Genomic DNA, 13,894 nt, shown 5'->3' with positions numbered 1-13,894 from the left:
AGTTCCTTCAAGAGGCTAACAGACTCAGGGTTTTTCCCATAAAATCTGTTTCCAGAAAAGTCAATGGGTCTGAAGTGGTGGCAATCCGCTCAAAACTCATATTACTCCTTTCCATCGAGTTTCGGTAATAAATAGAATAATTGATGAGATCTGCCATCTAGGTCCTGTGAATTTTGCTGTTTTCCAAACTAACCACTTGTAAGGAGGAAATCATAAACAAAAATTTATGGAAAGACCGATGAAATGAGTAACCAGTAACATCAAAATGCACCAAATTGTGAAGCGTGGATGTGAAGCTATTAAAGTAGCGGTTAATATGATTAAGCTTGGTGAATGAAATAGGAATATTTACACTTTAGTTTTGACCAAGTGAAATGACTCTTTAGTTCGTTAAGATTTCCACTGGAATATGGAACTTCATCTACCAAATGATTAAGTCAAAGTTGGAGATATAAGAGCAGCCTTAATGTTTGAGTTCTTAAATTGAGTATCCCAATGCTAAATCATAATTGTTTCATTAAATAATTAAAATTTTTTTTTTTTTTTAAAAAATAGCACCAATAGAAAATAGACACACAAGCAAATAGTAATGAGCAGAGGTTCTAAAACTATCTTTGTCTGAGCATCATTATCCCTAGCACCCCTAATGGTAATGGGTGCTTAATCATTTTTTTTAGTAATAAATGTGTGTCAAGAACCTTAGTTAAGAAATACTTTGATTTTGTGCTCCAATGGGAGTTCTTATTTAGAGATTCTTATAAAAAAAACATTGCTCAAACATGTATATTGTTCATGAAGAATGGACGCAAGCATGTCGATGTTTATAGATACGCAATACACAAGGAGCAACTGGCCTGCAATTTGAGACCCGACTCAGAACAATAGTGTTTTTTTGTTGTTATACCACAAAGACTTCGATCTTTACAGCCCTATTTACAACAAAATTTATACAAAGAGGGCAATGGAGAGAACTAGAAACAACAAACAAGGAAATGAAACAGATGTAAACTTACAATCAAGTAGAGAGAAGATGCAGCCAAGGCAAGAGGAATGGCAACGGAGGTGACCTTGTCCATTGGTCCCTTCAAGTAAGTGTGCCTCTGGATGCTCTGGAACAACCTCTGCTTCTCCAGAGGCTTCTCTCTAACACGCAACTGATCACCACCAACATTTTCCCTGTTATTCACCTAACCAACACCACACAATCAATAAGTTCAGCTCCCAAACAAAATCATTCTTATACAACTAAAGTGTGTATTACAGTCTATATATCCTTTTAGTTTCTCACAGACACATAATGAAATTCTAACTGATAACAGTTAGAAGCAAAAGCACTAAACTTGCATGTTACCATGTGAAAGCTTTCTAAAAATCTCTCCACCATTTTATCAAACAAAGCGCGCCTCTCGCTTCCTTCCTTCAACCTCTTCGCTCTCTCTATCTACACAAAGCAAAGCTACCTTCTTCTATCTCCCTCCTCGACACAGAGCATCACATCTCTGTTTCTCCTTCATCATCATCCTCCCCAACATCGTTTCCACAAATTCGAAATTAATCGATGGAGTCTACAATCCGCCGACACCTTCTCCGTCGCCGGGCGATGAACCGTCGCTTTCATGCGTCGATGACTTAGGAGGCGTTGGCTCTTTGGACTCTACGTGTAAGCTCGTCGCCGATTTGAATCTCACATGCGCTCGTCGTTATCTCTCTCTGGCTGTCTCTCGCGGCGACGCCGAGGTTAATTCAGTATTGAAAGAGAAAAAAGGTATGAGTGGGTGAAATCGATTTGTTTCTCCATGACTGGAACTTGGTCGGATTTGTTTTTCCAGAAAGAGAGACAGCCTAAGCTCCCCACTTAAACACTCCCGTTAATGCTGCTCTCAGCATATTTTTGATCAGGTTTTCAACTACCTTTTAATATTAATTTCTTTTTAAAATTTCACGTTGGAGATGCTTTAAGAAACTAGAAAGGTTTCGTATTGAAGAAGGATTTTTTCATGTGAGCTTGTTAAGCTCAAGGCAAAGATATTTTTGATGATTTAGATTGCCTATTAAAGTTGGAATTTCTCCTATAAGAGTGTTAGCCGCTTTAGAACTTCTCGTGATGTAGGAATTTTACCTGTCAAATTATTCTGAAAAGGATCAACTAGTGTAAGACGAGAAAGATTTCCTATCGAAGAAAGAATCTCTTCTTGAAGATTACAGTAAATAATGTTTAAGGGACGAAGATATTGGAGTCTGAAGATGTATCTGGCGGCTGAGCTCACAAATATTTTGCACTAATGTTATGTAGGCGTTCAAAAGAAATCCAACAAAAGAAAATGAAAAAAAAAAACAAAAGAATCACAAACTTTTCGACTTTGCATTTTGCATCAAAAGCTTCAGTTGTTTGGATGAATATGGAGAGAAAGTGAAAGAAATGTTGTTTTTAGTTAATAACAATTGAAACAGAGAGAGTGTAAAGAGATTTACGTGCATTAAAAAGCATTAAAAGCTCCAAACAGTTCGTACAAGGTTGTTCCCACTATTCATGGTAGTGGCAATATTGTAAATACTTGAAGAAAAAGAGGTTGAGACAGTAAAGAAGTCATTTTCGAAAAGAAAAAAAATGGGTTAATGGCATTTTCGTAGATAAAATGCAGATGTGGGGTTAAAAACTCAAAAAAAAATGAGTCAAAAGAAAAGGTTAGTTTTCTGTTTGAATTCAAGTTTTGAGTCACTTTTGCAATAAGCCCAAAAAATATTCACTTTATTTACCACAAGTATCTCTGTCCATATGTGGAAAACGGTTGGACAAATAAAAAAATCTAAATCAGCTATTAATTATCCAGAAGTAGGGAACAACTCCGGCACAAGACACTGAGACAGTGATGGTGACCGTCGGCACTCGTCGCATCTTACGTAAATTGTTTAGTGAGAGACGCGACTGAAGGCCCATTACTCCAATCTATAGCATGTTAAGGCCTCATTACCACGATTGGATCACATGCTCCTTTGCTAATTTAAATTTACATGATTTTATAGTCAAAGCTCGATATACAAATCTATGCATCGGTAATTTTATTTTATTTATGTACTAGGTGTTTTGTCCGCACATGCGGGCATAAATTTCTTATAAATACTTATTAGTTTATGTCTTATTAATCTAAAATCAACATAATAAATTATTATTTATGTTTTTAAATGGTTAAATCAAATATCAAAATATTTATATATGTCAAATACTTTTAATCAAAATATATACTTATTATTGTGTTAAGTTTTTTTAAAACACTCATATCTTAGAGATAGTTTAGAAAATATATTTATATTTTTTGGTTGACTAATATTTAATAATAAATTGTTTTGTATCTTAATTTTTTTAAAAATTTTATAATAAAAATATTGTTTTCAGATAGACACAAAAAAAGAATATATATAGAAGAATTTTTTTTTTTGATAATTCTAAAATATTATTTTGTAATCAATTATTTAATATAGCATATAACATGTAAACTTTATATCATTAAAATAAACTAGTGAATAGTTAGAAACTAAGAATAAATTAATAACCTATCTAAAAGTCTAAAACCTAATAAAAATATGACAAATAAGAAAAGCTAATATAACATATAAATTTAATATTAATAAAATAAATTCGTTTTTATTTATATAGAATATTCATCAATGCTATTATTTTAAATTAATGATTTAGTGACTCAGCTCAAAACAAATAATGCATCAATGATAATTTAGCTTAAATTTAATAAAAATATGATAAATAAGCAAAATTAGCTAAAATCATGGAGAACATGACAAGTAAGCAAAATCACTTCATAAATAATATGATTTAGTGACTCAGCTCAAAACAAATAATACATCAATGATAATTTAGCTTAAACTTAATAAAAATATGACAAATAAGCAAAATTAGCTAAAATCATGGAGAATATGACAACTAAGCAAAATCACTTCATAAATAATAGTATAGATTAAAACAGAACAATCTTGATTTATGTGTGACTTTTTTTTAAATAGATTCCTCTTATAAAACCAGATCTCTTAACACATTAATATTTTATTTATTATTTTATATATTAAAATATAAATCATGATTTATTTCATGTGTAATTTTTTTCCTCTTATAAAACCAGATCTCTTAACAAATTAATATTTTATTTATTATTTTATATATTAAAATATAAATCATGATTTATTTCATGTGTAATTTTTTTTAAAAAAATGGTTTTATTATCAAATGCAAAATTCAATATGACAAATATATTCTAAAAATAATATATATGTGATGATTTGAAATAATTACTTAATTTGCAGTATGAAAAATATAAAATTATTGTATTTAAAAGATATACACATTTAAAATATATAAGTATCTTAAAAATATATATTAATTATATGAAACAAATACCCGCACAATTGTGCGGATTCAGATCTAGTTACACATTATTTTGGTTTACTTCAACTGGTTTATAAAAGTATTGATGAATCGTATAGTTAACAACAAGATAACCCAGCTCATTTTAAACAAACTTAACCAAAGAGTTATCAAATACAGTATATAGACTACAAATACCAAAGTCCGACTTTACTCCTAAAACTTATTTCGATGAGTAGTTGACATTAGTTTCGATCTTCAGATGTGTTTGAATTATTGGCGGATTCAGAAATTTTTTTGACTTGAAGCATAATAAAAAGGTTCAAAGTATATATTGTTATAAATTCTTGTGTAATAATATCACGCTAACATACTAAACCCAAACCACATGGTGGTGGGTTAGTGGTTTTGAGGGAGTTACGATCTCAATATCGACCCGGTTTAGAAACTCTGTGTGGCCATCCGGACTAACGTTAAATCGCACGAATACGTAGAGTGTCGTGGGTTTCGTGGGATTAGTCGGTTAACCTCGTGACATACAACAGCCCAAATCTTATCACATTAATTTGACCCAAAAAATTATGATGGTAAACTCTTCAAGAATTGCAAATGACAAATGAAAATGTCATTTAAATTATCAATTTTTAACTTTGGCTAAAATAAAACATCAATTTTTTGTAAACAGAAAAAAACACTAAATTTTTGTTGATAAATCATTTTAATAATAATCTTTCATTTACCGTATCATATTAGTTATTATCGTTAGTCAACAGATATATATTAATAACAGTACGCCTAAATTAGTTTTTAAAGTTGATGAATTTTTGGTAAAAATATAAATCAATATTCTTTTAAAAAAATATGGACATTAACTTTAGAGTAAATTATTTAGTAACAATAATATTTTATAAATATAAATATTGAACAAATATTAATTATTTCATTGTTTTATTCAAAATAAAATTTAAAAAATTTTAAATATATATTCTAAAATAATTAGTTAACATATATCATTAGTAATATTTTGGATCTTACCAGTTGAAGTAACATCTTACTAAAAAACGTTTGAGATAAAATTATAAAACATAATCCAAATAATATTGTATAAATAGTTACAAAAATTGAACGTAAGTAATTATAAACTTTTTCATAATTATTTTATAGTTAAATACTCAATTAATGATATGTAACAAGTTTTTTGACAGTAAAATTATAAAACATAATCCAAATACGATTATATAAATAGTTACAAAAATAGTTACAAATAAGATTATATAAATATTTACAAATTTTTGACAGTAAAATTATAAAACACAATCCAAATAATGATATGGTCGATGAAAATTTAAGATTAAAATAGCTTGTTAACAATTTACCGAAAAGTTAGTTTTTTGTTTTAATCAGATTTAAAATTGATAATTTAATTGTTCGCAAATGACATGCCTCACTATTCAACATCGTAACGTGACGGGCAGGGATGGCATAATTGACCTGTGGGAGAAGGAAGAGTGTTGGGAAAGTGTGAAAAGAAGAAGAGAAAATATGCTGTAGTACAAGTGAAACACATCTAGTAATTTATGTATATAATAGAAGGAAGACTTTTCACAAAGCTACAAGTTCAAGATTTGAGGAGAAAGTACCCGTATTACATTTCATGATAAGATATACAACAAACATTAAATAGGTTTACTACAAAAAACATTAAATATGCTGTAGTACAAGTGAAACACAGCTAGTAATTTCCTTATTATTAAAAGAGAAGCATTTTGCATTAAATGCATTCACATTGTAAAATTTATATATGGAAGGTTGAGGAGAGTTTGAGAAGAAAGGGATGACGTGTCAAGCAAGTAGAGTTTCTCACAAAAAAACGAGCACTACTTTCCTAATTTGCATTGACATTATGTGTTTATCGGGACAGAAAGAAACTTTGATTACACGAACAAAACAATGTGAGTCGTGACTCACGTGAGGTTAACGGAGGGTAATATTAACAAATGGAGCATGGCATATGTTAACGGATGGAGTGTTTCAGAGCATGAGAGCCATTACGGATGGATGAGGAGAAATTTAACAAATGGAGCAAGGGAGAGGCATGTCAACCATTACGAATGGAGCAATGCAGAGCATCAAAGCCATTACAGCGGTGGAGAAAGAGCATTGTAAGTCTCTTACGTTGCACTAATGGTGTTCTCTAAAGTATGAAGCTCTGAAAGACGTTTTGTTGGTGAGGTCGAGGCATGAGACACATTACGAATTGCACAAGGAAGAAGGTTAATGAATGGAGCAAGGACGAGGCGTCAGAGCCATTACGAATGGAGCAATGCAGAGGCATGAGAGCCATTACGTCGATGGAGAAGGATGATTGTCAGTCTCTTGCGTTTTGTTGCTGAGCTCGCAAGTACCAAGATCTGAAATACATGTTGTTGGTGAGCTCGAACGTATGAATGTATGTAAGGCGCGGGTTCTTATGTGTGTGTTCTTCTATCCCATAATATTATACGTCGGACGTGAGAACCTTTGTCTTCAAGGAACAGAAGAGACCACCTTTGGATCAGTAATATCTAATTCTCTAAGCTTGAAGAGAAACTAAATGACTGGGTGTTATTGTGTGGGTGTGCGTTTATCGTGTGGGTGTTATTCGGGAGACCACTTATGATACTTACAAAACGTGAGAGTGAAATGTCGACTAAAGTAATGGCGTTTTTAGACAATGGTGTTCTTCGTCATGACACTCTTCTTGCTTGCTGATATACATTTTGTGAGGTTCGACTTTTTGATGAAGTTGATGTTATTGTTACACATGCACGTACGTGTAAGATCATTCTCATGTCGACTGATAATTTTTTTGATTGGTATTATTAATTTAATTAAACCGAAACTGACAATAAGTAATCAAAATCGAATTAAACCAGCATAATCGAGTCTTCATGGTTAATTAAATGATTGTGTGACCTTCTTAACTAAAATAATAAGCCGTGTTTACATAATTAATCGTGGATATATGAGTTACGGTAATATATTTGATCGTGTATATATATGTTATGGTAATATATGTATTACTTTGAGTGCACGGCAAGGTGAGAATATACGTTATTAATTATCATTGGTGTCATATATGAACGGTATAGTTAGGTTTAGCTACCTATATAAGTAGCCTTCAACCTCTCCATATTATTGCATCTCAAACATTCGGAAAACAGTCGAGTTCTTAACATCCTACAAAAATGGCTTCCCTTACTGTTGTGTGTGATTTGAAACCATTCAAATCGATGTGGAAGATTAGAGTTAAGATCATACGTTTGTGGAAACAATACTCTGCTGCTGGTGGTCTCACTATCGAGATGGTTCTAATCGACTCCAATGTAATCATCTTCACTCTTTGTTTTTTATTTTTGGCAAACATCACGTCTGATTAAATTTTCTTGAAACTAAATAATTTTTTGTTTGTTGGGTGTTAAGATCAGTGCTTCGATTAAGAAGGATCTGGTCAATTAGTTTGAATCGTTTGTTTCGGAAGGTAGTTCTAAGATTCTGATCAACTTCTCGCTCACCACCCTCGTGCGGTTCATACCGAGCCGCCATACATCCATACAAACTTGGATTTCTCTCGACCACACGTGTGAGGTGTTGTGATGCTCTCCCTGATGAGCTAACTGGATTTGAACCAGTCCACTATAGGGACATCCTGGATGGCAAAACATAACATTTTTATTACATTTATATGTAATCCAAAGTGGCCAGAACTGACGAGATATTTACAGAAATACAATTTTAGATCCGAGGATAGACCCGATTTGTGTTGCAGACTTTTCAAAGTAAAGCTTGATAGTTTGATGGATGATCTAACGAAGAAACATCTTCTCGGAAAACAGTTTCTTGTAAGAAATTTATCATTAATTAATCCTCTTAAGTTACATGATAAATACTAATATTATCAATTTTTTTAGCTGTATACACTATAGAGTTCCAAAAAAAGGTCTTTCCCATGCACATATTTTACTATTCATGGATCAGTCAGCCAAATATCCAAATGCAGATGATAGTGATCGGGTAATATCAGCTGAAATTCCTGATAAAACTGAAGAACCTAGGCTATACGATATTGATCGGGTAATATTGTTGTAGATTTTTCGAAAAAATATAAACATTTTTATTAATTTATTATTTTTAACTCAAAGATAGTGTATCATTTTTATATATGCAGATTAACTCATGAGCTAAAGAATCCGAATAAGACCCCTATAAAGTTTCAATCCAACCCAAACCAAACCAGACCCATAAAGATCCGCAGAAATAATCAGATTTTACAATATAAAAATATAAAATTTTAATAAATATTTCACCCTGCGCAAGGCGCAGATCTTATCTAGTTTATGTATATAATAGAAGGAAGACTTTTCACAAGACACAGCTAATATTTTATGTATATAATAATAGAAGGAAGACTTTTCACAAGGCTACTGCAAGTTCAAGATTTGAGGAGAAAGTACCGTATCAGAGCATGTCCATTAGATCATGGTTAATCCGGTCTTTTAACTCGGGTTTTTAGTTTCGGCAAAGAGATAGTTCTTAGATTTTCTTAAATTTTAATTAAGAAATTTTAAGAACTGTCTCTTAAATAAAAGATATAAGAATCATTTTTTTAGCTAAAATATGTAAAAAAATATCAAATCATGAATTAAAAAACCCGACTAAAAGACCAGGGCTAATTATGTTCTTAGTGATACTTAGAGAACATCTTAACAATTAAATGAAAAAAAAAAATATGAGAGAGATAGAAGAGGGAAAAGAGAAAGTATACGTGCAGACATACTGTCAGATCATCATCCTCTCTTTTACGAGTATCACTTAGGAAAGGGCTAATAACTTCAAAAAAAAAACTAATTAAATATGTAAAATGTTATTTAATAATAATTTTTTTTTTCAGAAACTGAGTTGAAAAACCTCACCAATGAGGTTGCTCTACATTTTATGATAAGATATACAAAATATTTAAATATCCCCTATATATTAGAGGGGAAACATTCAAAATGTTATAACCTATAATTTGCACTAATTAAAAAATTACTCTGTTGAGTTGTCACGTAATTAGAATACTAATTTTGTTTACGTGACGGCTTGATAATCAATTGAAAATTTTGTTAGTCCAAATGTAAATTGCTATGGAATTTTATATTATATAGGTCGTCCATTATAGACTATTCATTTATTCATTTATCAAATTCAAATTTAGCATCTAGTATTTCCTTAAATAAAACCTACAAAATTATCTAATGTGACTAAAATATATATATATATATATGGTAATTAATGATTTTAAATAATAAAGATATGCTGACAATCTCTATACTTTCTATCATTTTTGTTTAATTCTTTCTTATTAAAATAAATTACACAATTATATTAATCTTATAATAATAAATTTTTTTTTGTATATGTTGTTTTTAAATTTTTCAAATCGAGTATAAATTACTAAAACTGTTAAAAGTCTCAGATAACATTTTGTGATCAAGGTTTAAATTTCTTATGTAATAAGATACAATGATTATAAAACCATATGAATAAATAATTTTATTTTAATAGGTGTTTATGTTAATATATATATTTCATATTGTTTAAATTAAACTATACATCATATGAAAAATACATATTTATACTTTTATATTTGCATTGAACATATATTGAAAAGTTAATATTTTAATTTTGAAATCTTCATTGGTTTTTTTAAATGATTATAAATTATTAAAACCATTAAACATCCCACATTAAATAACAATTCATTAGTGTAAAATTTTGTTACACAAATATGCAATAATCATAAATTATTTGAGTAGAAATCTCATTTTAATAAATATCCATATTAAAAGTATACAATATATCTAATTTAATATCATTTAAATTTAATTATACATCATATACATAAATAAAATTGATTATTTTGGTATATACTCTAAAATGATTGCGAACAAACAAAAGTGATCGTTAAATTTATAGTACGCATATAAATTAGATAAATAATGTAATTGTAATGTTTGATCATTTTACATTGACTAAGCTAGGGGTGGTATTTGGATATCCATTCAAATTCGGTTAAAATCTATTCGGATTTGAGATTTTTGAGTTTAAATATTCTATCTCTATTCGGGTATTTATAAATTTTGGTTCCAGTTTGATTCGGATCTTTGCGGGTTTGGAGAACCCGTTTAAACTATTTTAAAATTTTCAAAATTTATATATACTTTAAATTTTCCTAAATCTAAAAATAAAAATAATATAACATGTAAATTTGAGTAATGTAAGCCAAAGTACATAAATTAGAAATTAAAAATAGGTTTAACTTGAATATTTGGATGGAGAATAAATATATAATTTAAGTATTTTGGTGTTTTTATTATTGTTTATCTACTTTAGATGTTTACTTTTGACTATTTTTTTATATTTCAAATATTTTAGACAATTTTAAAATAACTTATTTCTTGGATATTAACTCTAAAAATAGCTAAAATATTTAAGTATATAAATATGATTTAAATACATTCGAATATCCGAAATATTTTGTTTGGATCATGTTTGGTTATGGTTCTCTATATACTAAAATGGTAAATCTGTTTGGATATTTATCTAGTTTCGGTTCAAATTTGGTAATACTTTTCGTTCAGATTTGTTAAATTAAGAGTTGATATTATAATTTCCATGAATTGTTTTTTCAATAAAAATGTATTTTTTGAAGCTGACAAAAATAAGTGCTTTTGACATTGATTTAATGGAGAAGTTAATGAAATGTATTTAATTTAAATTTAATTTAGGAAAACACATTAATCTAAGTGGAAAAAACAAAGCATTAAAATAGAAAGTATTATTGAATTCTTAGTGGCATGGTAGTGTAAATAAGTGTGAAAATTAAGGGAAATTTTAAATGATACTTCTCTTTTAATAATATAGATAGTAACTGATTTCTTAGTTATTAAATATATAATTATTATTTTATTATTTCATACTATGCATAAAATATAAAATAAATAATAAATATAAAATATTTATTTTGCACAAGACACAGATCTTAACCTGAATATGGATCGCTTTAATAATTTTAAATCATAAATATTTTTAAATCTCATACCAAAACAAAAGAACAAAATGAGAATAAACTTTAAAATAAATATGTATATGAAGCAATAACCAAAATGAAAAAATGTCATAAAAAGAGAAAATAATGAAGATAGATAGAATTAACATGTGAACATAAATTTTTTATAACCATAATTAATTTTTAAATTGCTAAATCATGATATCAAACCGAGCTGACATAGTAGGCATGAGATTTTTCAGCCTAATTATTAGGTTCTTATGTGATACATGATTTTTTACCTAAAATTTAAAAAATTTCTAAGGGCCGAAAATATTAATTCGATTAAGAATATAAATTTTATTTTTCATTCAATATTTCTTAAATAATTTTTATATAAATTTACCTTATTCTAGTGTTATAGTACAAGTGAAACACAACTAGTATATAATAGAAGGAAGACTTTTGACAAGGCTACTACAAGTTCCAGATTTGAGGAGAAAGTACCCGTATTACATTTCGTGATAACATATACAAAAACATCAAATAGGTTTACTACAAAAACATTAAACATTAAATAGAAAATTACAAACACAGACAAGTCTGGGAAATTCAGTACAAAAACGAACACGACTCTGGACAACATACATATGCCTTAGAAAAAATTTATTAGGGAGATGCAAGAGATAGGCTTAACGAGCACTAGAGTGACTCTGAGTTTTCGTTACCAAATGTTTCCACGAACCATTCTTGATTGTGCGAAGGGAGATATGTCCGACGACCACTAATCCACATAACACGACATATATTCCTTCGCACAATACTATTAGTGATTATCTCAATTAAGGTATTTTAATAATACCAAAAGCAATAACAATATCTTCTTTTCTTAAAACAATAACAATATATTTATGTTATCATGTCTCTTTTTTTTAGCACATATCATATCTCTTTTTCTGAGTTTGTGTTGGGTTACGTTTATATTTTCACTATCTAAGAAGGAGAATTCGTAGAAACCCTAAATCGGGATGTGACTTAGCCAGTCATGCATCAACTTGTCGGTTGGCTTCTCCAAGTCTTCGTCAATGAATAGGACTTGTCTCAAAAGTTTCCACATAAACCCTAAACTCAATTCAAAACCCTCTCCGAAATATCTCTAAACGTTTTATTTAAGTTCTTTTACATTCAACATTATCGTTGGCTAACTACACCGAAACAAAACAAAGTAAAAATATGACGGACTCTGTTAAAAGACATATCTACCTTAGTTTTTTTTCTCATATCTACCTTAGTTATGTAGAAAAACTTTTTGACATGAAAGTATGAAACATTAACCAAAGTTATCTGAGTAGGGCCACACTAGAAAAGACAGAGTAAGAAGAAAAAAGGTTATTGCTAATTAGTCTTCCCTTGGTCTTAGACACTAAACAAAACATAAATATGGCGACTTTATTTTGAAATCTCATCTTCCCTTAGTCTCATGCAAACCCTTTATGACATCTAACGGTTACAGTCACAAAAGTTATATCCACGTTAATCTTCCATACATCACGCGTCTAGCAGCTTATACCGTGGTAAATATAGTATACCCACGACAGTAATATCACTGCAGTAATTCATGTAACGCCATAAGATCAATGACATGGAGCAGCAGAGCTGGTCTTCGGCATAGCGATGCGATGCATTCATTCGGTTCCCAAATTTTAGTAATTTATAGATCATTTGATCTATAAATTAAGTAAGAAAAATGTGTGTATTAAGTAAGATAAATGTATGTATTGGTTATATAACTTCATTAATTGTTTCAAACTTCAGTAATTAGATTAATTTCGTCTCCATTGCACTAAACAGTTTTGATTAAGACCCAAGACTAGGCGCTGTTATCTTGGCATTCACGCTTCCTTCTTATGGTTTGTTCTCGTTCTTAAAAAAAATATAAAACCCCTTATAAACCCCAACTGCCAACCTAGTTTAACTATAAACTACCGAACATAATCTCACTATTCTTTACAGAAAAAAAAACATAGTATCTCACTGTATCCAATTATCGTCATCCTTAATGGAAAACTCAAACTAACCATAAAATTTTGTTAAGCCGTAAGTAAATGTTACAAATTAAACAGGTAAATGTTACAATTTTCCAATAAGTATGTTTTTATGGATCAAGCCCAATAAGTAATGTTTTAAAAATACTTTTATTTCATAAATGAAGTAAAACTTCAGTTTTTTCCTGAATTTTTAACTATAGTGAAAATGATAATAAGGTAAAGTATTTATTGGAGAAACGAAGGAGGATACCTTTTTTCCCAAGAAGCCGTATTTGGCACTTCTATTCCATCAGTGCCGTATCAAATCTCTCTCGTATCTCTGCATGCATATCTCTCTCTCTCCCCATTGCTGTGTATATATATATGGACGTTCATATTATAGATTGGTACCTCAAACTCAAA

At 29.7% G+C, this 13,894-nt stretch overlaps 1 protein-coding gene across 3 annotated transcripts; it reads right to left on the bottom strand.

Moving 5' to 3' along the window:
• Nucleotides 1-798: 798 nt before the first annotated feature.
• LOC130498571 (uncharacterized) lies at nt 799-2,251 on the bottom strand. Of its 3 annotated transcripts, none has more exons than XM_056992045.1 (3): nt 1,341-1,846; nt 1,014-1,187; nt 799-929 (listed from the first exon to the last, which is right to left on the bottom strand). In XM_056992045.1, exons 1-3 carry the CDS (start codon nt 1,344-1,346, stop codon nt 822-824), a joined length of 288 nt encoding a protein of 95 aa, XP_056848025.1. In that variant the 5' UTR covers nt 1,347-1,846; the 3' UTR covers nt 799-821. The 3 variants fall into 3 exon arrangements, 2 of the variants coding, with proteins under 2 accessions (XP_056848025.1, XP_056848020.1); XM_056992040.1 differs by having other exon boundaries at nt 1,352-1,846; XR_008937462.1 differs by lacking the exon at nt 1,341-1,846 and adding an exon at nt 2,120-2,251 and having other exon boundaries at nt 799-1,187.
• Between the last annotated feature and the right edge of the window lie 11,643 nt (nt 2,252-13,894).

This window comes from Raphanus sativus, chromosome 2 (genome assembly GCF_000801105.2).
Source record: "Raphanus sativus cultivar WK10039 chromosome 2, ASM80110v3, whole genome shotgun sequence".
In the NCBI taxonomy this organism is placed as follows: domain Eukaryota; kingdom Viridiplantae; phylum Streptophyta; class Magnoliopsida; order Brassicales; family Brassicaceae; genus Raphanus; species Raphanus sativus.
Note: the sequence above shows the minus strand (reverse complement) of the source record. Positions and strands in the feature narration are given on the sequence as shown.

Bases quoted from the DNA above. Each gene is read 5' to 3' on its own strand.
- LOC130498571 (XM_056992040.1), bottom strand. From the start codon at position 1,384: ATGGTGGAGAGATTTTTAGAAAGCTTTCACATG. The intron at 1,188-1,351 runs GTAACATGCAAG...GGTGTTGGTTAG, and splicing joins TTTTAGAAAGCTTTCACATG to GTGAATAACAGGGAAAATGT. The intron at 930-1,013 runs GTAAGTTTACAT...TGTTGTAAATAG, and splicing joins CATCTTCTCTCTACTTGATT to GGCTGTAAAGATCGAAGTCT.